Raw genomic sequence first — 25,114 nt, forward strand, 5'->3', positions numbered from 1 at the left:
GATGAAGTGGTAAATGTGGGCTCACTTTTAACATTTAAGAAAATCTTGGACAGGTTCATGGATGAGAGGTGTATGGAGGGATATGGGCCAGGTGCAGGTCAGTGGGACTAGTCAAAAGAATAGTTCGGCACAGCCAAGAAGGGCCATAACGCCTGTTTCTGTGCTGTGATGTTCTACGGTTCTAAGTGGCCCATTTTTAGGCTCACTAGTCTTGGTTTTCCCTTACCTATAATACCTCTTACTGACCCTTGTGTTTTGTGGATTAAAGTACAAAAACATTTCCAACCAAAATAAATAATTTGAAACATTGGAAAGAGATATAGAATGGTGTTGTCTAGGCTACAGAATTTTAGTAATAAGGATAGATTGTTCCAAAGAGAATAAGCATAGCCCACTCAAAGGAAATGGTGGTGGGTGGGGAAGGTGAGATTTAAGTGAGAAATTTAAAACCGTAAGAGAGCTAGGGAGTATGAACATGACAAACTTGTTTCCTATAGTGGAGAAGTTGATGACCAGGAGGTTTAAGTTCAGTTAACTGATTGGAGAAGAACCAGGAGAAAATTCCACCCATCGGTTAATGGGTATTGGGAATGCAAGGACCATTGTGGTGAACTATGTGCCTGTCGGGACACGCCCCTGCTGACTGCTCCTGTGGCTCCTCCCACAGGCCCTGTATAAAGGAGGTCTGAGGCCTGACGCTCGGCCTCAGTCTCCAGGACATTGTATGATAGACACTCACTCCTGGTTCCTTCTTCCAGTCAATAAAAGCCGATATCTCGCCTTACGTCTCAGTGTGAGTTATTGATGGTGCATCAACCATAAAAGGTGATAGATGCCAAAATCCAAACACAAAAGTAAAAAGGCAATAAGAGAGACTACGTATTTCATTGTACGTTAAGTGCCTTTGGTGTCAAATAAACACGCAATATTACTACATCTATTTATTTCTTTGTCTTCTTGCTTACAAATACAGCATGGTAACATGCTGTTCCGGCCCAACAAGCCCTCACCGGCCAATTACATGCATGCATGATCGATTGACCTACTAAACTGTAAGTCTTTGGAATATGGGAGGAAACCCATGTGGTTTTGGGGAGAACATAAACATTCTTTACGGCATTGCTTTGTGACAGTTACAGTTCATGATCGCATGGCTAGGCTCTGCTCAAATGCCATCTATAAACTTGCTGTTGACACAACTATTGCTGGCAGAATTTCAGATAACGGTGAGGAGTGAGCTGGTGGAGTGGTGATGCAACAATAAATTTGCACTCAACGTCAGTAAGACCAAGAAATTGATTGTGGACTTTAGGAAGGGGAAGTTGAAGGAATATATACACGTCCTCAACAAGGGATCAGCAGTGGGAATGGTGAGCCGTTTCGAGTTCCTGGGTGTCAACATCTCTGAAGATGTATCTTGGGCCCAACATGTTGATGCAATTACAAAGAAGGAACGATAGCAGTTATGTTTCATTAGGAGCTTAAGGAAACTTGGTATGCCACCAAAGACTCTTGCAAATCTCTACAGCTGTATCACAGAGAGCTACTGCACAGGATCAGAGAAAGCTGCAGAAAATTGTAAACTTAGCCAGCTCCATCATGGGCACAAGCCTCCCCAGCTTTGAGGACACCTTCAAAAGGCGATGCCTCAAGAAGGCATCATTAAGGACCTCCTTCACCCAGGATGAGCCCTCTTTTCAGTGCTACCACCAAGGAGGAGGTACAGGAGCCTGAAGATACACACTCAACACTTCAGCAAAAGCTACTTCCCCCCATCCCTCAGATGTAAACTAACTCACTATTTTGTTTTGCTTTTTATTTGTTCTTTTTAAAAACTTGTCTCTATATTTTTATTGTAATTTATAGTTTTTTATTATTAAGTATCGCACTGTACTGCTGCCACATAACAACAAATTTCATGACGTATGCCAATGATACTAAACCTGATTGTGACTCTGAGTCTCTCTTAAGAGAATTTCAGGATTTCAAATCATTCAAATTTATTTTGATTGGAAATGTCTTTGTATTTTATTTCACAAAACAGAAGTGTCAGTAAGAGGATTTGTAGGGTAAGGGACATCAAAGACTGGTGAGCCTAAGAAAGGGGAATTTATAATGAAGAACAAGGAAATGGCAGAGGAAGTAAATAATTACTGTACTCTGCTTCTGTCTTCACAGAAGAAACCATACAAAATCTGCCAGATGCTGTATATTAAAGAATTGGGGCCTGAGTGAATAAGAAACTGAAAGAAGTAAGTATTGGGCAAAAATAGGATTACAGAAGTTGGTGTGCTCCAAGACCCAGAGATTTATGTTCCAGAGTTTTGGAAGTGGTGACTTTGGAGGTAATGACTGGTCTGGTTATCAGCTTCCAAAGTTCTCTATCTGGAATTACTCCTGTGGGTTACAGGGCAGTTTTCATGACCCCGCCATTTCAGAAAGGGTGGGAAAAGCAAGGCAGGAATCTACTAACCAACCAGTCCTTCGGCCCAATATGTTCTGCTAACCTTTTAAACTACTTTGAGATAAACCTACATGCACCTACCACTCTCTGTGTAAAAAAAAAACACCTATGTTTCATACCCCTCGCCAATCGCTTCCCATTGTATTAGCCATTCCCATGCTGGAAATAAATTGCTGGCGATCCATTCCATCTGTGCTTCTTTTAATGATATCCATCTATCTTGTTACCTCTCATCCTTCTTCACTCCAAACAGTAAAGGCTCAGCTTGCTCAACCTATCCTCATAAGACTGACTCTCATAAGACAAATGATGTTCGCTTTATTATGAGACATTTGTATACAGCAGAAAGGAAGTAATTTTTAAAAAAATGGATGTTGATAAGATCACATGTACGTACAATTTGATCTTCTTACCTAAGAAGGAAAGTATTTACAATAGAGGGGTGCGGTGAAGGTCCCTTCTTTATGATTGCATCAATATATTGAGCCCAGGATATGTCCTCTGAGATGTTGATGTCCAAGTACTTGAAGCTGCTCACCCTGTCCACTGCTAAATCTCCGTAAGGACAGGTGAGTGTTCCCCTGACTTCCCCTTCTTGAAGTCATCTTGGTATTGCTGAGATTGAGGGCAAGGTAGTTGCAACACCACTCACCCAGCTGATCAACCTCACTCATGTACGCCTCCTCATTGCCATCTGAGATTCTGCCCACAGTGTGGTGTCTGATGTACATAACTTATATTGCATGAAGAAGATGAGGATTAATTTTGTCAGCAAATAGCCTGTTTGGAACCCATCCGGTTGAAAGAGGACCTGTCTAGTAGGGGTAGAACAGAACAGTTGGAACGGTTTCTGCCTCACAATCTGCGTGGACCAGGTTCCCTCCTGACACTGGTGTTGACTGCATAGAGTTTGCACTTTTTCCTGTGGCAGTATGGTTTCTTCCGGGCATTGTCCTCAAAAGATAAGCTCTCTATTTCAGCAGCAAGATGGTAAACTTCCTGTGGCACTCTCTCATTACATCCTCCATGTAATGAAGCAATCGGAACTGAACACAACATTCCAAATGTGGTCTAACCAGTGTTTTCTAGAGCTGCAACATAGATCTTGAATTCAGTCCCCTAACTAATGAAGGCCAACACATCATAAGCCTTCTTAAAAACCCTATCAATGTGGATGGCAACTTTGAGGGATCTATGGACTTGGACCCCAAGATCCCTCTGATCCTCCACACTGCTAAGAATCCTGCCATTAGTCCTGTATTCTGCTTTCAAATTTGACCTTCCAAAGTGAATCACTTCCCACTTTTCTCTTCCCTCACTTCCTGTAGTAAACTGGGATATATCCTGCCTGGTCCTGGGGACTTAACTATTCTAATACTTTTCGAAAGTTTCAGCACATACTTTCTTAACTTCACCATGTTCTAGCATATCAGTCTGTTTAACACTCTCCTCAGAAACACTAATGTCCTTCTCACTGGTAAATACTGAAGGGAAGTGTTCATTACAGACCTCCCATATGGAACCTCCTTTGACTCCAGACACGTTTCCACTTTTATTCCTGATCGGTCCTATCTTCACTCTAGATATCCTTCCATTCTTTGCGTATGTGTAGAACGCCTGGGGGGGGGGGGGTTGGTGGTCATTAATCCTTCTTGCCAAATGTTTCCTCCTACACTTGAAAGACATGAAGGTTGGTAGTTTTACTGACTGTTGTAGATTGCTGCTCACATGTAGGTGAGTGTGAGAATCTGGGGGGAGTTGATGGAAATATGGGGAGAATAAAATGGGATTAGTGTATCAGGATGCTCAAGTTTTTTATAATACTAAATACTTAGTTTAGTTTTGTTTATAATTTCCAAAATGTTATCTGTGAAAGCTAGAATGTAAAAGTATAGGAACTGGTTAAGCCATCTGCCCTTTGACCCTACTCTTCTGGTCTTTACAATTTTGGCTGATCTTTTACTTCTGTGCCCTTTTCCTACATTATCTCCATTCCCTGATTCCCTTAATGTCCAGAAGTCTATTGATGAGTGTTTTAGATGAACACTGCAAATAAGCCTCCACTGATGTCTAAGTTAGAGATTTCCAAAGGTTCACCATCTTCTGGATGAAGAGATTTCTCCTCATCTGTGCAAGTCCTAAATGACCTACCCCTTTCTCTGAAATCGTCCTAGACTTCTGAACCAGGGGAAATACTGAATCTAAGCTATTAAAAATTGTGTACATCTTGGTGAGTCTGCTTCTTGTTCATCGTGGACACTGCAGCCGTGATTAAGATTGCACCCATGTACTTACCTGACATTACAACTTAGTTGAATATTTTGATTGCTGATTTTCTTATGTAGCGATCTATTTTCCAAATTAAACATTAAATAACAGATTAACACTAGACAAAAATAATACCTTTCTTTGAATTTATCAGATGTGTTATCTCCAGTGCTGAAATGATCCAATTAATTCCTTTAATTAATTGGAAATTATCTTAATTAACAAAAATCTAGCAAGTTGACATTGTTATTGATATGTTTCAGAGGAAATGGTAGGAGAAATAGACAGCTGGTTAAGAGAGTGTGTAGAAATCCTCCAGCAAGATCTCTATATACTTTGTCACTAAAGTACTGCATATGATATTACAGGCTGGAAACAGACAGATCAATTATTCTTCAAAAAACCATTAAATCTACCCATTTACTCCTGCTCACAACCTATGCCCTTTTATATTTTATTTTTAAAATTTAATTTATCTTCATATGTAGAGCTTTCTGTGACAATCTCTTTCACTTCCTTTGGCAATTAATTATCTTGGGTTTGCCACTCAGCAGTCAACAGGCAAATGCTTGTTGCACCTTCTCAGTAGCTTTCATATCCTTTTTACAATAGGGTGCCTGTCATTAACTGAATTAGGTTTCTTGCAGCCTGCATTAGGCTCTGAAAAGTTTTACTTTACTATTATTACAGCCAAACACTCCATTCCCATCTTCCCTGCAGCCCCTTGCTGGTGCCTATGACATTTTGTCACCAATGTCTTCATTGCTGTTACTTCTGTTGTTTATGATCATACACTAATCTAGTTCAATTGATTTGCACCTAGCGTTAGTATGGTTGATACTAAAAAATTGAACAGATAGTGAGCAAGTCACCATTGATCTGACCTTCCCTAGGCATGCTGAGAATGAAGGAAATGGCCGACCTGCAATATCTCATTTGTACTGCTTCACCCAAGTGGAAAATTGGATTATAGCTAACTAGAAACTTGTTCACTTCAACATGAGAAAACAGTATTATATTTTAAAAGGTTTCAGAAGTTATCAGAATCTAGATTGGGCCAGGCAGCTCTTCGAAGGACTTCTGCATCTTTCACAAAAGTACTAGGGCCTCAGTATATATACAGTACGTCATAGCTTTATGTTGACAGCAGTCTTACAACTCAGTTTTTGTTCTGGAATGATAACATGTTCCCAGTATTTTATAGTTATCTTATTCATTGCAGTTGTCTGCAGTTCCTGTCGTGCTACACTTGTTGCTGTTTTGCATTATTTGATTTAAAGTGTTTGTTTGAACTGAACATGATGCTAGTGGACAGTTTAAAAAAAATGAAGAAACAGTAATAAGAGGTCTTAGGACTATTCAGAGGATATCAATCTGTGAGAAAGTGAAAATGAGTATAATTGAATCAACATGCAGGAATTAAGCAAAATTAAGATTAATGGGGTTATAACCTGGAGTCTACAGCGAGATAAAACTCTTGAAGCTGCCAGAAAGACCTTCTTAAAATATCCTGATTGGTTGGTTCATTAGCTGGGTGGGGAGTTGAGAATGAGAAAGAATAGGGCATTGGAACCGCTGGGGAACAATGCCTCACAGATCCAAAGATGCGGGTTCGATCCCAGCTCCCGACACCGCTGCTGTAGAGTTTGCTTGTTCTCTGTGTGACTGCATGTCTTTCCTCCCACATCCCGACGATGTGTGAGTCATTAGGTTAATTGGTCATCATAAATAGCCCCTTGTGTGCGGGGTGGGGGAGTGGATAAAGTGTAGGGAGTGTGGATGAACGTAGGATTAGAGTGACTGGGTGTTTGATGGTCAGTGCTGACTTGGTGGGCGAATCTACTTATTTCCACGCAGATGCATTCTATATCTCTAGATTACGGGGATTAATAGGGTTGCTTAAAGAGATGACATCGACTCAATGGCTGAATTTCCAGAGCAGTGTTCTGCAAATTGTTCTGAAGCTAAGCTAATTTGACAGACTAACTCTTATCATATCTTCAGTGAGAATAAATAGAAAATACATGGTGGTGGTGGTGGATCCAAAAATAAAACTGCATATGTTGGAGATCAAAATACTAAAAAAATACTCAGCAGGTCAGCTAGCATCTGTGGGGAGAGAAGTTGTCACTGAAGCATGTGAATAAACTTACACTAGATTTCTGGAGGCTTCAGAGAGGGTGCAGCCTGGACTAGAGGGCATGAGCTATAAGGAGAGGTTGGATAAATTTGGGTTGTTTTCTCTGGAGCACAGAGGCCAAGGGGAAGCATAACAGTAAATTGTAAGATTATGAGAGGCATGAGCAGAGTAGACAGCTAATATCTTTTTCCCACCATTGAAATGTCTAATACCAGACGGATACATTTGTAGTGAACTATGTGCCTGTCTGGACACGCCCCCAGCTGACTGCTCCTGTGGCTCCTCCCACAGGCCCCTGTATAAAGGCGATCTGAGGCCTGACGCTCGGCCTCAGTCTCCAGGACATAGTATGATGGACACTCACTCCTGGTTCCTTCTTCCAGTCAATAAAAGCCGATATCTCGCCTTACGTCTCAGTGTGAGTTATTGATGGTGCATCAACATTTAAGGTGAGAAGGGGTAAATTCAAAGGAGATGTGTGGGGCAAATTGTTTTTTCCCGAGAGAATGCTGGATGCCTGGAACGTGCTCCGGTTGGTAGTGCAGACAAATATAATAGAGGGTTCAAGGAGCTCTTAAACAGGTCCATGCATTTGAAAAGAATGGGAAAATATGGACACTGTGTAAGCTGAAGGGATTAATTTAGCTAGGCATTTAATTACTAGTTTAATTACTGCAGTATGGCAGAACGTTGTAGTTCAAGGGCTGTTCCTGTGTTGTACTGCTCTGTGTTCTAGACTGAAAGGTAACTTGCATTACTGCTGCACGTTGGAAACTTTGAGACAAGTTCCACACAGTAGTGTACAAGAAGACCGAGAGAAGTGATCCAGTGACAGAGGTTTTAATTACTCTAGGTGTAAGGTACAAAGTCTGATCATGAGATATTAATACAGGTTAAATGAGACACATGGGGACCAGTACACTTTGGCCCAATTAAGTGGCTCTCCCAATTAGCTGAAGTTTCAAGCAAATAGTTAAAACGGTATAAAAAAGACTAACTACCATTTAACTGTGTAACAAGTTATGTATTTGTATGAAGAATAGAACAAATGAGAACATTACCAATCCTGCTGGTGGTTGTTTGTCGTAGCTGACGATGACAGGAAACCTGTGCAGAGAGTTTTTAAAGAGGAAGGGCCGTTGCACCGGGCAATTCCACTCTCTTGACCTTGGAAGTCCAGGTCCAGTCAGATGAGTAGATGTTGGATCCGGGGTCTTCCCTGATTGTGGTAGATGGTGCTGACTACTTCTGTCCCTTTGCTGTCGACATAGCCTGGCAGAACTGCCTTCCTGGCCTTCGGATCTCACTGCAGATTTCATCCAATCGGACTGCTGGAGGTGACTTCGCATGCTAGGACAGGCATATCCCTATCTCACCAGGATAGAAGACCCTCACCTGGTTTAGTCCACCTGTTAAGGTGTACCAGTGTGTGGGCACTGTTGCATGCAAACAGCCACCTGGAGTGAATGGTGAGAGCTGAGTGTCCAATCGGGATGAACGGTAACTTTTAAGATGATTGTCAATACCTTCAAATTGTTTAAAGTTCCTAATTTGTTGAAGTAGTGAAATTGTTTTATTTTCACTCCAGGCCATTTCTGACATTTCCAAGTCTGAATAATTGAAACTGCAGTGAGCAAAACAGTTCAGATTAGTCTCACTGCATATTTCTTGCCAACTATCAGTGACAGAAATCACTTTCTGAACACAAACACACTCAACTGATGCTATTTATAAACTGTTCACTTCAGGCATGGTGTAGTGTCTAATACCCATACATACGCACGCGATTGACGCTAGTTAGAAACTGTTCCGCAGCAGTCTCCTGTCCCAATTAAGCAGCATAGTGTCCCAAATAAATGAAAGGAATCTCAGCTATTTTCTCAGTTAGTTTTTGTTTTTTAAGAGTTGTCCCAAATAAGTGGCTGCCCCAATAAACTGATGGGCTAACTAACTGGAATCCTTTGTATGGCAATGAAATGAATTTTCCATGGCAGCAAATGTGGCTACAAAGTAGAGTTTCTAAGTAGAACTTACCAGACAATATTTCAGATGTAAATATACGAGGGGTGATTGATAAGTTCATGGCCTAAGGTGGAAGGAGTCAAATTTAGAAAACCTAGCACATTTATTTTTCCTACAATTACACATTTAGTCCAGCGGTCGTGGAGCATATGGATCCATTCTTTGTAGAAGTGATCCACAGCAGGGGTGACTGATAAGTTTGTGGCCTAAGGTAGGAGGAGATGAGTTATTAACTTCAAACTTCTTTGCATTATCAAAGAGTTGAACTGCACGTGCATGTAACGAGAGTGTCTTGGACCTCCAGGTGGTCCACAGCAGGAGTGATTGATAGGTTTGTGGCCTAAGGTAACTCTCGTTACATGCATAAGCTGTTCAACTCTGAGTGAAAATGCAGAAAGTTTGAAGTTAGTAACTCATCTCCTACCTTAGGCCACAAACTTATCAATCACCCCTGCTGTGGACCACTTCTGGAGGTCCAAGACACCGACTTCAATAAAGAAGGGATCCGTATGCTCCACGACCACTGGACTAAGTGTGTAAATGTAGGAAAATAAATGTGCTAGGTTTTCTAAAATTGACTCCTTCTTACCCTAGGCCACGAACTTATCAATCACCCCTCGTATTTTTTTTACACAGAGAGGGTCCGTGTGTAGCAGCTTTGCCAGAATTAGTGCTAGAGGCTGATACTTTGAGTATTTAAGAAACTTTTAGATAGACACGTGGATGATAGAAAAATGGAGAGGTATGTATGAAGATTAAATTGATCTTTGAGTAGGTTAAAAGGTCAGCACAACATTGTGGGCTGAAGGGCCTGTACTGTGCTGATCAGCCTTGATTGAATGGTGGAATAGACTTGACGGGCCAAATGGCCTGATTCTGCTCCTATGTCATGTGGTCTTATGATCTGTTACATAAGGGTACCTTTACCTTAAGCTCCCTAATCAAATCTGGTTTATTACACAACGCTCAATCCAGAATTGTCTTTCCCAGAGTGAGCTCAGCCACAACCGACCTCGAAGGCATTCTACAAATTCCCCCTGTTGGCATCCAGCACCAACGTGATTTTCCCAACCTACTTGCTTTTTCTATCTCCCGATGAAGTTTATAACCCATAACCTGGCTACAGCTTGGGGGCCTATGTATAGCTCCCGTTAGGGTCTTTTTACCCTTGTAGCTTCTTAACTCTAGCCTCAATTAATCACGTCTTCTTATCCTATGTCACCTCTTTCTAAGGATTTGATTTCATTCTTTACCAACAGAGCCAACCCACCCCCTCTTGTCTGTCCTTTCGATACAAGGGGTATTCTTGGATGTTAAACTCCCAATTATGATCTTCTTTTAGCTGATACTCAGCAATACTCATGGTATCATACCTGCCAATCTCCAACTGCACAGCAACATCATCTGTCTCATTCTGTATACTGCATGCGTTCAGATATAACACCTTCAGTCCTGTATTTATCACCCTTGTTGATTTTGCTGCCATATTACACTTCAGCTCAACTCACGCATGCGATTTTGTCCTATCATCTGCCTGTCCTCCCTCCCAGTCTCACTACACACGGCATCGACTCGTATGCCAACTGTGCATTCCTCAGCCCCATCTCCTTGCCAGCTTAGTTTAAAGCATCCCCAACAGCTCCAAAAAACCAGCCCATGAGGGTATTTGTCCCCTCGGAATCAAATATAACCTGTCCTTTTTGTACTGTTATCTTTCCCAGAACAGATCCCGATGATCCTGAAATCTGAAACCCTGCGCTCTGCACCACTTTCTCAGCCACTCCTTCATCTGTACTATCTTCCTATTCCTGCCTTGACTAGCAATGGTTTAATCCTTGGAATTCCCGCTCTTCTGCCTCTTCCCTGACTTCCAATACTCACTGGGTATACCCTCTATCTTTGTCATTGTGCACCATAACCTCCGGCTTCTCACCCTCCCCCCTTGAGAATTTTCTGCCGCCTCTCTGAGACGTCCTGGATCCTGGTACCCTGGGAGGCAACACACCATTTTGGCTTCTTTCGTGGCCACCGAATCTTCTGTCCATCCCCCTAACTATCGAGTCTCCTATCACTGTCACTCTGTCTGACTTTACCCTTCCCTGCTGAGCCTTGGAGCCGGCCACAGTGTCACTGGCCTGAACACTGCTGCTGTCCCCTCAAAAGGCTTTACACACCACCCCCCCCCCCACCCTCAGCAATATCCAAAGTTGTTCAGGGGAATGGCCTCAAGGGAACCCTGCACTGACTGCTTACTCCCCTTACTCCCCCCCCCCCCCCCCATGGTCACCCATCTATTATATGAAGCCTCCGCTCTTGGTCGGAGTTCTAACCTTGTGACAGTCTGCAAATTACTGGAAGCTGATAGGAGATTAAACTTCATGCAGCTTTTGAGTTCCATTCCAAATTCTGAACCACACTTTGAAATAGACAAGTCCTGTGTGCTTTTCCAACACTAAATGGCTGGGAGTTCCTAGACTGTACAAAATATTCTGCTGTTGTGTTCATGTAATAGTTGAATGGAAGTTTTGCCAGTTAGACAATGGTTATTATCTCTTCTATTAAGGCCTTATTCAGACTATGATAAAAAATCCTCGAGTGAATTGATTACCCCTATTTATAACTATTGATTTTCCCTTGTTTGCTAAGGGCTGATTAATAAATCTTCTGTCTAGGAATTGGCTCAGAGTCACTAGGGAACATCTAGATGCTGTCTTTCAAAGCAGTATGCCTATCAGTGGTTCAAGTAGGGGGAGAAAAACATTAAAGTTCAAATGTGCAAACATTCACATTATTAACAGAACTTTCATGAAAGGATATTTAAAGAAAACATTGAAATATAGTTTATTTAAAGATGTCAAGTGATTGCAACTTGAATTCCACAGGGGGCACTAATGCAACATAATTTAGATGCTTGTATGATCTTTCATTTAACTAATAATAGTGGTGAATTTTATAGTACTATTCAGTCACCTAGTATTTAATGTAATCAACTTCAGGTGCTACAGTGAATATTCTATTCAGTACAGATTATGTACCATCGATCATCTTAGCAGCTTAAATGTGAAATAATTAATGTAATACTTGCATAAGGAATAGAGGCATAATTAAATTGGTTTTACAGTATGTTATTATTTAATTTTTATCATATATTTAGACTGAAACTGAAATGTAATGCAGCAATATCTATTCAGATAGATTTTAAAATAAATATAGCCCATTACCAAACACAATTCAGTTTATAAGTTGTAAATTATCACGGATATCTATATTCAAGGCAACAGTAGTTTAATGTTAATGGAATGCCGGTTGGCTTCAAATATTTTATGAGACAGCTTAAAAGCCAAGTTGCATCTTTAGCTGCAGATTTAACTCTGTTTTTAAAGCTCACCATTGGTAACAGCAGTTATTTAGTATGCTTGTGATCAATATATGTAACACTTCACACCAAGCATTACACCACTGATGTTAGAAGTCACACTTGGATTAGGCACTAACACCAAAGAGAGAATTGCATCATCACATTACCATGTTTTCCTAATATAAAATTCCCATGCATGTGAATGTGTGCACATCAACTCCACTGTACCTTCAAGCATTGGTGAAGTTAACTTTGCTGCCTTGGTTTACAGGAGTAAAAATAACCCTGAACTAGCAAATCCTTAGTGGCTGCAATGTATGTGGCTGATGCAAATATTGGATGAGTACTCCATTATAATTGAGACTTCTCTTCATGTTCTGCATATCAATATTATAGTGTCGAATGTTTTCCTCCCTATTGAAGGAAGCCACAGCAAGGAAACTATCCTTTTTAGGATTTTATTTTATTAAGTACCAATGCTGTTAATTTGAATTACCAACTATTTTTCACTAACAGAGAGAGAGATAGCCATGGTTTTAAGTTCTGCCTGATGAAACATTTGGACTCTGCCAAATTTGAATACCAAATGCTGATAGAGAGAATTTGGTCTGAGCTCAGAACCAATGAAAATGTGATTCACAATGGCTCTAATAAAAATGCCCAGATGGCTGGATGTCCGGACATGCAACCTGTTTAAAATAGGGGAACATTGTAGGAGACAGCTTACAGTCTACATTGAACTGGGTCGGGTAGAAAGACAATAACCAATATGCTACAAAGATTTGAATAACGAAAGACAATGCTGGAGATACTCAACAGGTTGGGCAGAATACGTGGAGAGAGAAACATAGAAACATTTTAGGCTAATGAGGTTTCACCAGAAATGGAAAAGTAAGAGAACAATTGTGTGTTTTGAGTTTCAGAGAGGAGAAGGGATGAGGAGAATGAAGGGAATAATAGCATGCCCAAGAGAATCCATTTGACAGGATTGGCCTGGCATCTACCTTTCCTTTGTATATGAAAGTGGGATGTACGGGGTGTCCAGGGAAGGTTAGCACCTTTGGTGAAGGGCTCGTTGTGTCCATTCTGGGGTAACTCACTCGCCTTTGGTCCCCGCTGGGTGCTGAACTCCCACCTGTGGATCCATGTAGCTGTTTGCATGTGACAGTGATCACACCCCGCTACACTGTTTCAACAGGTGGGCTAAAGCAGATGAGGGTATGTGACAGACCTTATACCTCGGTGAGACCGGGACGTGCCTTTCCTTGCATCCAAATTCAGCTCCACTGGACTGGGCGGCTGAGATCTACAGTGAGATCCAACAGCTAGGAAGGCGGTACTGCAATGCTCCGTGGTGAGTGAAGGACATGACAAGGCACAGAAGTCATGGTCATTCAGTGCAACCTAGGAAGACCTCAGCTGGACAACTACTAGTACCACTGGACCTAGACTTCCAAGGTCAAGAGTGGAACTGTCCCAGTGCACCTTAAAAACTCTCCTGCACAGGTTTCCACTTATCATCGGAATGATGAAAAGCCAGCATGTGTGAAATTCCACAATTTCCTGGATACTAGAACTGCCCCATTGGAAAGCAGTGAAAGCAACATGCCATGAAAGAGAGTTGGGGAGGGGGAGAGAGAGAAATGCAAGAAATAGTTGGCTGTTCATCTTGTGCCTGCCTTGCTGATCAATAAGAACTTGACTCTGTGTTTGTGGTGTCAACTCCCTGCTGAACTCCATACCATTTGATTCGCTGACTATCTGAAATATCAATCTCTGTCTTGAATATGCTTAGTGACTGAAACTTGGTGGCCTTCTTGAATTGAGAGTGCCAATAATTGACCGTACTCTAGGTGAAATAAAATTCTCCACGTCTCTGTACTGAATGACAAGCCCCTTATCTTGAAACTAAGACCCTAGGTCCTGGATGCTTCAGCCAGGGAGAAATATCAGCTCTGCAGTGTCAAGCCCATAAAAATCTAATATATTTCAATGAAATCACTTTTCATTCTTGAGAACTCTAGAATGTATTGGTCCACCCTGCTTAATCTTTCCTTATGGCAAACCTGCCTTCCTACGAAGTCAGTCAATTGTTGCTGTACTCCCTCTAGGAAAAATGGAAAGTAAATTCCAGTTAGCAGATGCCAGTTATAGATTCACTGGACTGATTCAGGAATGAATCATGTCGTCTTGTGTGTTCTGGACGTGAAGCGATGATATAGAGTGATTACATCTGATTGCACATATTTATTGATAACCTTGTTGCTTCTTTGATACTCAAGTGGAACTTCCATATTGTTTCCATTGCTCATGTTGCCTTCATGACCACAAATATTTTCTCCATGTTTTGCTGCATATCAATGCTCACTATATAGAAATTAATATCAAACTGTGAGTTTGAATTCATGATAGAATATCATTTATATTTTATTTTTATTCACTTACTGGATACTGCAAGTGCAGATTATCTGAACGTTTTTCCTTCCTGCCTTATCAGTTCATTGGTAGCCAGCTTCCTGTTCCCAGTTACCTCTCCCAATTAACACACAAGAAACTCAGTGGGCCATTCAGCATCTGCGAGTAAAGGAATTATTGAGTTTTTGGGTTGAGTTCCGGCATTAGGACTGATCTTCAGCATCTTGTGTGTTGGCCCAGATTCCAGTATCTGCAGTCTCTTGTGAATACCTCTCCTAGTTCTCTTAAGAGCCTTCTTAAAATCACAGCTATGCAACGAATTTCAGAGTAACAGTGCACTCACCAAGGAATGCATCCTCATAGCTCAAGACCAATGAAGGACATTTGCTTTAAAGACATTTTTTCCTCTGCTTTTAATGTGTAAATCCCCTAGCTCATTTATCGATGGGCTAATGTGATGCATTGTAAGTGCCATTAACTGCCATTAATGCAATAAAACACTTCATTTGCTTTGGGATTGTTTGGGCACAGATCTACATCAATAAGTGAAAGTGCTGCATTTTTAGTTTGCCAACCAAAATCTGATTCAATAGTTTTTAAAAATTTGCCCAGCACCGTAAATTAAACCATACAAGCCAATGATAAGAGCAAACACGAGGAAATCTGCAGATGCTGGAAATTCAAACAACAACACAAAAAATGCTGGTAGAACACAGCAGGCCAGGCAGCATCTATAGGGAGAAGCGCTGTCGACGTTTCAGGCCAAGACCCTTCGTCAGGATGAAACGTCAACAGTGCTTCTCCCTATCGATGCTGCCTGGCCTGCTGTGTTCTACCAGCATTTTGTGTGTGTTGTTTAAGCCAATGATAAGATAGGGTCAACCTTAACCCTAACCCTAGTAATGGCATCATTGTGCAATTACCATCACACTGCTATCTAAAGTGTTGTAATATCTGCAGATGCAAAAAAAACAGGAAATTATTCTTAAAACTGCTTATATTAGCGCAATAGAATGTTAATCCTTGCCTTAACATATCTATAACTTGATATTTACCAAATCTGTGCAAGTAAAGTTGCCCTGGAATCAAACATTGAACAGATTTTAAAAAGTTGAAAGCTGTTGACAAAAGGAGTTGAGTGCCACTTACCTGGTTTATCTGCTTAGTGCTTACAACATTGAAAGAGTTGGTTGTAGACTCTTGACAGCTCTGCTTAAGTGATAATTAATTGAACATCTGTGGAAATTATTATAAACAGCAAGTTAACAAAACAAAGAATTCTCAACTGTGAATGATTTAGTTTACAATTGGAAATTTTAGTCTTATTGTTCCTACTTTTTCAGTTAATAAAATGTAGACAGTCTCATAACATAAATTAAGCAGCTAGGACAAGTGTTTTTTATACTGTGCTAAAATGTAGCTATCTGAATAAGCTTGATTTTTATTTAGATATTTGGAATTGTTGACTCAAAACCAGAAGGTACTCCACCTTTGAGGTTAACCTTGATTTATTCACAAAGAAATACAGGCATAGCCCAATTGCCTCAGTTGTATACATCAATGTGCAATCAGATGATGTGGCAAATCCTCCGTGTTGGGACACACTGATGAATGGATGGATGCAATGAATGGGTTGGGTAAAGAACAACTTTCCTGCTGGGTAGCTGAAGTAGGTATCTCAGGACAGAAGAACCAACCAATTTGGAGTCACGGTGTGATTAGCCTGATAAAAAGCAAATCAAAATCTCTATTTTCAAATAATCTGACATCTAAATGCTTTATTGTTTACTTCAAAGCTACTGCATGTTTCCTCGGGAAAGAGCCAAGGATTTGGCATAACTAACTTTTAAAAATGGACTTCATGGCCATCTGAAATAAAAATGCAAAACATTGGAACCAAATATTTATTGCATCTACTCAGGAACAACAGAATTTGGGTGGAATTAGGAGCAGTATTTGTTTACACCAGGTTCATATTCCACTAATTTTTGCTGTAAGAATTTATATGGATTTTCTGGGCTCAGGTAACAGGCATGGAAAGGAAGGGAAATATTAATATTCTTCCACCCTGTACATCTTTGCAATAATGCTTATGAAGGAGGAGATTTTACATTAAACCCTCAGCTTTTGCTCAGTAAAACTGGGTTCTTTTCCTGTTTAAAATTTCTGTCAGCCCAACCAGGTGCTATGGCTAGTTTCCACACCTGAGACAAGTGCAGCAGGTGTTCCTTAAATGGCTTGGGCACCTGTTCAAAATATATGAAAAATAATCCTCAGAGTCAGGTTTAATATCACCAGCATGTGACGTGAAATTTGTTAACTTAGCAGCAGCAGTTCAATGCAATGTAGCAGAGAAAACAGTAAATAAATAAAAAATAAACAAGTATATCAATTACACATATTGAATAGATTTTAAAAACGTTCAAACACAGAAATATTGTATATTAAAAAAAGTGAAGTAGTGTCAAAAGATTCAATGTCCTTTTGGGAATCGGATGGCATAGGGGAAAAATCTGTTCCTGAATGGTTGAAGTGTGTGCCTTCAGGCTTCTGTACCTCCTACAGAAAATGACTTGGACTGGGGCATAGATGCAGCAATGTGGAGGCATTGCCTCACAAACCATGCGCTTCCACTTTGATGGAGAATAAACTGAGTGCTTACCCCATCGCTTAATCCTACTAAATTGGTGGAAGACTGAGATCTTTTTAACACCATGCAGAAATTAACAGAAAAGGCTCGTTACCCAAACTGCACAAAATCAAATAGTCTATCTTTTAGTGCACACACTGTCCTGTGAATTAACAATAGATAAACAAGTCAGCATGGAAGGAGTTAACACAATATCATGATCTGGTTTTGTTGTACTTGGGTCCTGTTAAAATATATCGCTGATCGCTGATGGAATTGCTCCCTAAGCTTGCATTTATGCTTCAGATAAAATCTCACATTACTTGTAGAATGCGACCTTTAGTGAAGTATTAAGTTTGGGGCACGGTCCTATCATGTGTTTTGACTGGTAACCAACGAGTAAGAAGCGAATAACTGAATGAGGCGAATCTACATTATTGCTAAAGGAAGACCGTACTACAAACATGTTTTAACAAGTAAGATTTTGTAATCTTGGAAATGTGCATCACCTGGACACTTTTCAAATGCAATTCCACAGGAAGTTGACGCAAAGACTAATCCAAGGCCAAGAAAACCTGGGAGAGATGTGGCGTGTGCAGGTACACCAAGATCTCCCCACTGGAGTGCAGGTGGCCACGCCGCCTCCGGGCGTGCTCCATTTCACCTGAAACCCCCTTTTATGCGGGAATCAGGAAGTGATGGAAAATCCAGTTTCAGTCACTTTTGTTTTCAAACTCCATCATTAATAATGTTGAACAGCTCGTCTTCGCTGTCCAATCCTGGACAATGGTCTGTTCCAGAGGCAATCTGAGACAGAGAGGGAGGGAGGGGGAGAGAGAGAGAGAGAGAGAGTAGGCGAGAGTTCCTGAGCTTTAGGCTGCCTCCAAACTTACAGAATTTTCGCTCCCTCAAATGATGAAAGTAGTTTCCTCAATTTTACACTTTGGTATACTTTGGGCAAGCTTGCTTGAGTTTTTCCATGCATTCCCTGAACTGGAGAGATTCACCAGCCATTTTGCTTATCCAGTGCAAGACAAAGCATAGATAATAAATACCCTTTTATTATTTCGATATGAGACGTTAGCCGGGACGGCATGGTTGGTTACGCGCAATCGGTGGATGCTGCGAGGGGTTTTGTTGTGTACTTCACGCAGACCGCCGGCAGGGACCATCAGCCGCCGTTTTGTCCTCTAACGACGAGATGCAGAACGAGTGAGCAGCGGCACCCCCGCCCATCCAAACACCGTCCATAAAAGATCACACCAGCAGCCAGGGCTCCCTCAGAGTCCGCCGCACCCCACGCAAACCCGCCCGTGTGACGTGCTAAGGTGAATGTCCAAGAACGAGAGCCCATCAACCCAAGCTGGAGGCAAACTCTTCTATTCATTGGCACGTTTGAAAGACATCGGCGCTGCGATTTCATCGCTACGGAGGCTTAGTCGTTCAGACCCAGCGCGTTAATTTCCATGAGGTACTGTGGAAATGTTTCCAGTCTGGAACAAGGGTTAATTTTTCATCTAAAAGCGCCGATTATGGGCTGTATAGGCTCCAAAACAACTATTGGTAAGAAGCTTTGCTTTCTTATTGTGCTCCGGGCTGCGCCGAGTTCGATTGCACGGCCTCTAATCGTAAGCAAATGGTTGTAGGCTGTTGGGATTGGCATTGAGAGCGAGCAATGAAGCGAGGTTTGGAGCGTAAAGCGTGCATCACCCCACACTTCAATGGGCCGCGGTAGTCCAATTCGGCCAAGGGGCTCTTTGTACATGCAGATTCTTGTCACTTAGTCAGAGGGAGTAATTATCTTATAGTACACAGCGAAATAACTCAGATGGAACCACACAACCATTCAATAAGCGATCATAATTTACCAGTACCAATTACACTCAGAAGCATTTGGTCATATTTTGAGCCCCGAAGATGTGAATGGACATTAATTGCCTTTATTTTAAAAGTCATCTTGTAACATTTCCTTTCGAAATCGAACGATCTCCTTCTATTTTCGATGTTGCCCTAGCCCCCCCCCACCCCACCCCCTCCGTTGCAGTTTTGAAATCTGCCGATTTGGTAGCGTATCGACTCTGATTTTTGGAACAAAGCGAGCAGCAGAATTTCACTCGCTGCAAATGCAGTGTCACTCTCCGTTTCACTTCGGAACTCAGACTGGAGAGTTTGGCAGCAAGCGAGAGAAAATCATTGGAAACAGGTCTCAGTGTGCAGAAAGAGAGCGGCTTGAAATCCGAGTTAAATGCCCAGTTATGTTTCAGAGAAGCGGGCCACAATTTAAGGCGAGATGAACAAATACGGTGCACCTCACACGCCCACAATTTATTTTCATTTACTACTTCAAGAACGGTGGCACTAGCAAGGAGTTTGTACAGTAGACTCTGTAACCAGCAAGGCGCCAGAATTACATGCGTGTTTATTATACGAGTGCTTAATTAACTTTGCACACGCTGATTCGCAGCACTGGTAGAAGAAATAGCAATCTCAGAATAGGTGGCGGCCACAGCTGGCGACATCTTTCCTTAGGGCGTGGCCCTGCTCGAGCCGCCTATTCTCCCATTGATATTTCTCACTCGCTGCAAATCTGCCCGATCTAGGTGGTACATAAATGTACAGCGACTGACAAATGATCCGCGGTTAGCATCCTCCCAGCACAGCCCGCGGCTCCTGCACCGTAGCGGGAACCGATGGAGAGAGTCCCAGCTGCTGCCAAGAGGAGCCGCGGCAGCAAAGCGAATCAATCTTGCTTCATCGATGCCACAACACGAGGGGTGCGATCAATACATTTCATCACATCAGTCATGCCCAGTCCTTATCAGAGCAATCCCTCTTCATTGTAAGTTTGACATATTTTTGATGCGCACGTGTTATACCATCGTGTCTTTTGACCATTAATGTTGTAAGACAATAAATAAGCTCCAGGCGTTTCAGACTGTCCTCACACATAGTTTAATGATGAAGAGTTTGGGAGCAGTGATGAACGGCTATTTTCTCCCCAAGGAACGTCAATAATTTATTTGGATAGGGAATAAGTTATCATGAAAGCGGCTTCCCGTGTCTCACTAGAGACATCGTTCCCATCGGTTTTTTTAAAGCTGCTGTCTGATTAATAAGCATTTCAATTATATCCCGGAAGACTATTTCATATCAGTTGCCTTTTGTGCTCAATGAAGTTTAAAAATCAAGACTGCAGAGAATGGATGGAAGTCCAGCGAGATATTATTTTAGGCAGATGATTTAATGAGCATGTATCACGCCTAGATCCAGTGATTTCAGTTCGCTAGACTTGGGGTTTCAGCTGGCCCGTGGGGCTGATTTAACAGCAATCATACCCAACACTGTTTCAATTTCTCCGGCGGTTCGAATGTAGCGAAAGACTCGTTCCTTTCATTATACCATTAAATACCCATCTCCAGTTCTTTCATACCTTTATCTTTTCCGCCACTCATTTTGGTTAGTGAGACCGTAAGGTATAGGAGCTTCGAGTTAGGCCATCGAGTCTGGTCCGCTATTTCGTCGTGGCTGATCCAGTTTTCCTCTCAGCCCCAATCTCCCCTCTTCTCCCCATATCCCTTCATGCCCTGAAGTAAAAACGACTAGTTGATAGACCTGCCTTGAAATGAATTGAAAACTCGCGTCCTGCAAGGGTCCAACCATCTGCTGATTTTCACGTCTCCCTGTAAACCTTGGCGTTCATTCCTGATTTTTATCTGCCTGACTAAAGGTCCCCTCTGTGAGGCCGGGCAGGTTGATCTATCTGAACAAACCAAGTCAGACCTTCGCCCTTCGGTATAAAAACAGTGTAAACTACTGTGAAACTACTTGTTGAGCAAACTCGCGAACTGCTTCAATGCACGAGTTTGCATTGCAGGCTAGCCTCGCAATTACAGCACATAACCTTCACGACCAAGTGTGGTTATAAAAGAAACAGAGCAGGAACACTGAGATTAATAACCAGTTTGAGATGGAAGGGGTGGGTAAGATCTGATTCTGTGGACAAGTTATGCCCGAGTCACTTCTTGGTGCTGTGTTATCTGTTGGAGATCAGCCAGGATTCGAATTGGACGCGAATTGCTCTGTTCAATTTGCTAACTGAAACTGTTTAAGATACATTAAAAACAAAACAGACCTGAAAAGGCGCCAGTGGTTATTCACTTAAATTCTGCTTTTATTGAGGTTAATTGCATGTGGAGTGAATCCACTATTTGTCCCTGACCTGGTTTGATAGATTATTCCAAACGTTAATTATTTCTTGTGAGCAAACATACTTTATACTCATTCCAGTTTGCAACGGTTTTAATAATGTCATTTGAAAGAATAGGTGATGGTTATATATACTGTAAACACGGGGAAATTATTTTAAAAACGGAGGCAACAATCTTACTAATTTATTTATTAAATTCAGGCTTATTTATCCCGAATATAGAACAATCTAAATAATATCGCTGGCATAATCTTTGGATTGCAATCCAATATATTTAATTGAACAACGCATACTTATGTACTATAGACGGTCTCGGGCTTTGTCAGTGATAGCTTTTCTAACGCTTTGTTAGAATGGGAGGCATATCCGCTTTGTTTCGGGCAGAGTAAATAAATCACCGACCACATCCTACGTTATAGACAGGTTTGATTTCAAGCGGCAAGTAGTAAAATTTATTTAATAATAAAATCGGTATTTATTCGACCGTAATTGTTGGCGATAACAAAAGGCACATTGCCGCCACGTCGCTGACTTCCTTCTGAATTACCAGTTAGGACAAATCATATCAACGCAATCGCATTGATAGCTTCAGACTGTCTGGGATAAGCGTCTGGCCGCGGCTGATTGTCAAATATTACGATGTAATTCTGAACAGAACACGCAGAATGTGGAGACATCTTTGTCAAGATCCCAATTAGCTGTTACTTTAAGCACCTAGCTCCTGCACGTTGGGGTTGCTTGATGCGCCCTTTGCTTCCTTTATGCATTGCCTGCGTAGGAGTTGCAAGCAAAATTGCAAATCGATGCGTTTCCTTGGCAACGTGCACTGCCGTGTCCCAGTGTTGTGCTAATCTTCCCTGAATGTCAGCATGCTATTGTGTTTTGGAGAGAGCGAATCAGCGGGGTTGCAGTAGCGACGTGCGCACACAGAGCCGTAGGAGATGCTGTGATATCCGCGTTCGCTCTGGGATACATAAACATTGATTCATGCACGGCCGGTTAGTTTACAAGGTATTGCATCGAAAGGATTGATAAAGTTCTATGAAATCTCTATTCGGAAAGCTAGAATGCGGAACGGGCTCGCTCACAATTAATCCTAGCGCGTTAAAGTCGGCTAGTAGCTGTCAGTTTTGCCGAGCAGTTGTGTATTTTGTCGTGGCTAAAGCTAGTATTTATCCAACGTGCTGGATGAATGGAGTGTTGCTTTCTCTTTCACAGTGGCAGTCGATACTACCTTACGCGTGGAGTGGAAGGAAGTCAAGTCGGCCGCAGCTCTCTTTCCGCTGGGAAATACTACGACCTCTCTGGTGCGAAGACTGGTACAGCAGACATCAATCGACAGCCCGGACACTGCCGAGGTACGCGCCGTTCCGTTTGCATGTGTGTTTGTAGAACCAAAGTGTAACTCCAGGCATGACTGCAGAACAATGGCATCAATTTTAAACTGCTCTTTATCAATGTTTGCACAGAGTCAACAAATATTTAATCTATCGGTAGGAAACTTGGTGAGATGTTTTTGAAAGGTATGCACCTGAGTATATTACAGGTATAAATCTTTCTTTTAAGTAAACTTTCAGGTCGATGTGGAATCTAGTTAGACGAATGTTGGATTTGTTTATTTGAGTGATCTTGATTAAGGTGTTTTATTTGAATGGAGTTACAGCCTTCATTTTAATGGAATTCTCTGAGCCGTCTTACATCGGACGGATAAAAAGAAGCGGGAATGAAGAACTAGGCAGCGTTTGTGAGAGTAAAACGGTCAATGTCTGACTTTCGTTAGAACTGGAAAAATTAGAAATCAAATTATGTTTTAAGCTACGGAGAAGAGGAGGGGGCGAAGAGACAGTGACAGGGTGGAGACCCAGATAAACTGAGAGACACGTGTGAGGCTGAGGGAACTTGGTGAAATCTGGCTAAAGTAAATCCGATCTGTCTGGCAGAGCTATCAGTGAGGCAAACAGAAAAATATATTGGATCCAACATACAAAACAGTACCTGCTGTAAAGGAAATCAGCAGGTGAAGCAGAATCTGTGGAGAGAACATTAATTATTCAGATTGATGATAGATTTAAAATCAGGACTGACTAGTTCAGATACAAAGTAGAAAAAGCTGACTATCTGAAGTTGTTATTGGAGTCCTGAAGGCTGCAACATGTTCTGTCAGAAGGTGAGCTTTTCTTCAAGCTTGCATTGGGCTTTTCAGAACTCTGTGAGAGATCAAAACATAGAGACGTTAGAGAGTGAGGAGGAGGGAGAACTAAATCTTTGGGCAACCAGAAACTTGATCATTTCTAACGACGGGGTAAATGTGTTATGCAAAGTAGTCACCAGTGCATCATTTGGTTTCTCCATGGTAAGGTACACTGCACAGTCAGTATTGAAGGCGGTGTAATCCAGCGGACTCAATCAGCGGGGTCTCTGGAAGAAGGGAGGTGGTGAAACGGGGCTGCTGCTGCTTCTGTGGTTGTATGTGAGAACCAGAGAGGTTCACAATGAAGAGGGGAGAGAAAGTAAGTCTGTTCATAGCTTCGTACTGAAGCAAGCAGAAGTTGCGGCGGGCGCTCATTTGAATGAGCATCAAACAATACAGCACAGCACAGGAACCCATGGCTCGTGATCTCTGTGGAGACCGCAATACAAATCTAAGTTAATCCCATTTGCCAACACTTGATGTATTTCCTTCTTCTCCCTGCCCACCTGTGTGCCTGTCCCAATATCTCTATTTCCACCGCTTTCCCTGGCGGGGGGTTCCAGACACCTGCCATGAGGCATAAAAATGCCTCATGAATCTTCTTCAAACTCTCTCCTCTCATCTTAAACCCACACCGAGGGAAACAGACCCTATTCTACCCTTCCTGCACCTCTCAGAATTTTATATACTTGTATCAGGTCACCCTTCAGCCTTCGATGCTCCAGAGAAACCAGTCCTAGTTTGTCCAACCTTTCCTAATTATCTCTAGTCTAGGTAACATCCTTTCTACACCCTGTCCAAAGGTTCCCCATCCTTCCTAAAATGTGAAGATCAGAACTGAGCACAGCACCCCAAATGTAGTTTAACTAAACTTTTATACAGTTACAACATGACTCGCTGAATTTCATACTCATCACCTCAGCTGATGAAGGCAGTATGTTGTATTATTTCTTCACCACCCTCCCTACTGGCAATGACTTGTTCAGGGAGCTCTGGACACTTCCTCAGTGCTCAATGCAGAGACTGAGGGCAGGAGGAACCCATCCCTTGCTCTGGGTGGGGGGAAAGGGCAGTGAGATCAGAGGTGCAGGAATTGGAACTATTGCAGTTGGTAGTTCTGTCAGTTATGATGGTTAAGATCAAAGAAGGCATCTCCTGAGAACTTGTGTGGAAGGTGCCATCAGAACAGAGGTGAGGGAACCAGAGAAACTGGAAGAACGGATTGAGTCTGTATGGGAAAAGGGTGAGAGGAGATGGAGTCAAGATAGATGTTTCTGGGTTTCTAATTAATATGGATCACTATTCACTGAGATTGATTTAGGTATTTTTAAATTAGAATGGAAAGATTTAGCACAGTAAGTGGCCCTTTTGGCTGAACGAGCCCAATTACACCATGTGGCCAGTTATCCTACTCACCCCT

The 25,114-nt window shown here is 41.9% G+C and overlaps 1 protein-coding gene across 2 annotated transcripts in view; it reads left to right on the forward strand.

Annotated features, from left to right (window-relative positions):
• Positions 1 to 17,866: 17,866 nt before the first annotated feature.
• The window catches only part of LOC132404634 (protein FAM131A-like), an 80,387-nt gene continuing 73,139 nt past the window's right edge, over positions 17,867 to 25,114 (forward strand). Inside the window, exons 1-2 of one of the 2 annotated variants that reach the window (XM_059988946.1) lie at positions 17,867 to 17,895; positions 22,722 to 22,861. Coding sequence is in view for 1 of the 2 variants with exons in the window: in XM_059988943.1 (XP_059844926.1) it covers positions 18,763 to 18,859; positions 22,722 to 22,861 (237 nt within the window). In the remaining variant the exon portion in view is untranslated. Of the gene's footprint in view, positions 17,896 to 18,348; positions 18,860 to 22,721; positions 22,862 to 25,114 lie in introns of those variants that run through there. The other variant, XM_059988943.1, reaches the window with a different exon arrangement.

The sequence above is a fragment of the Hypanus sabinus genome, chromosome 2 (assembly GCF_030144855.1).
Source record: "Hypanus sabinus isolate sHypSab1 chromosome 2, sHypSab1.hap1, whole genome shotgun sequence".
Lineage (NCBI taxonomy): Eukaryota > Metazoa > Chordata > Chondrichthyes > Myliobatiformes > Dasyatidae > Hypanus > Hypanus sabinus.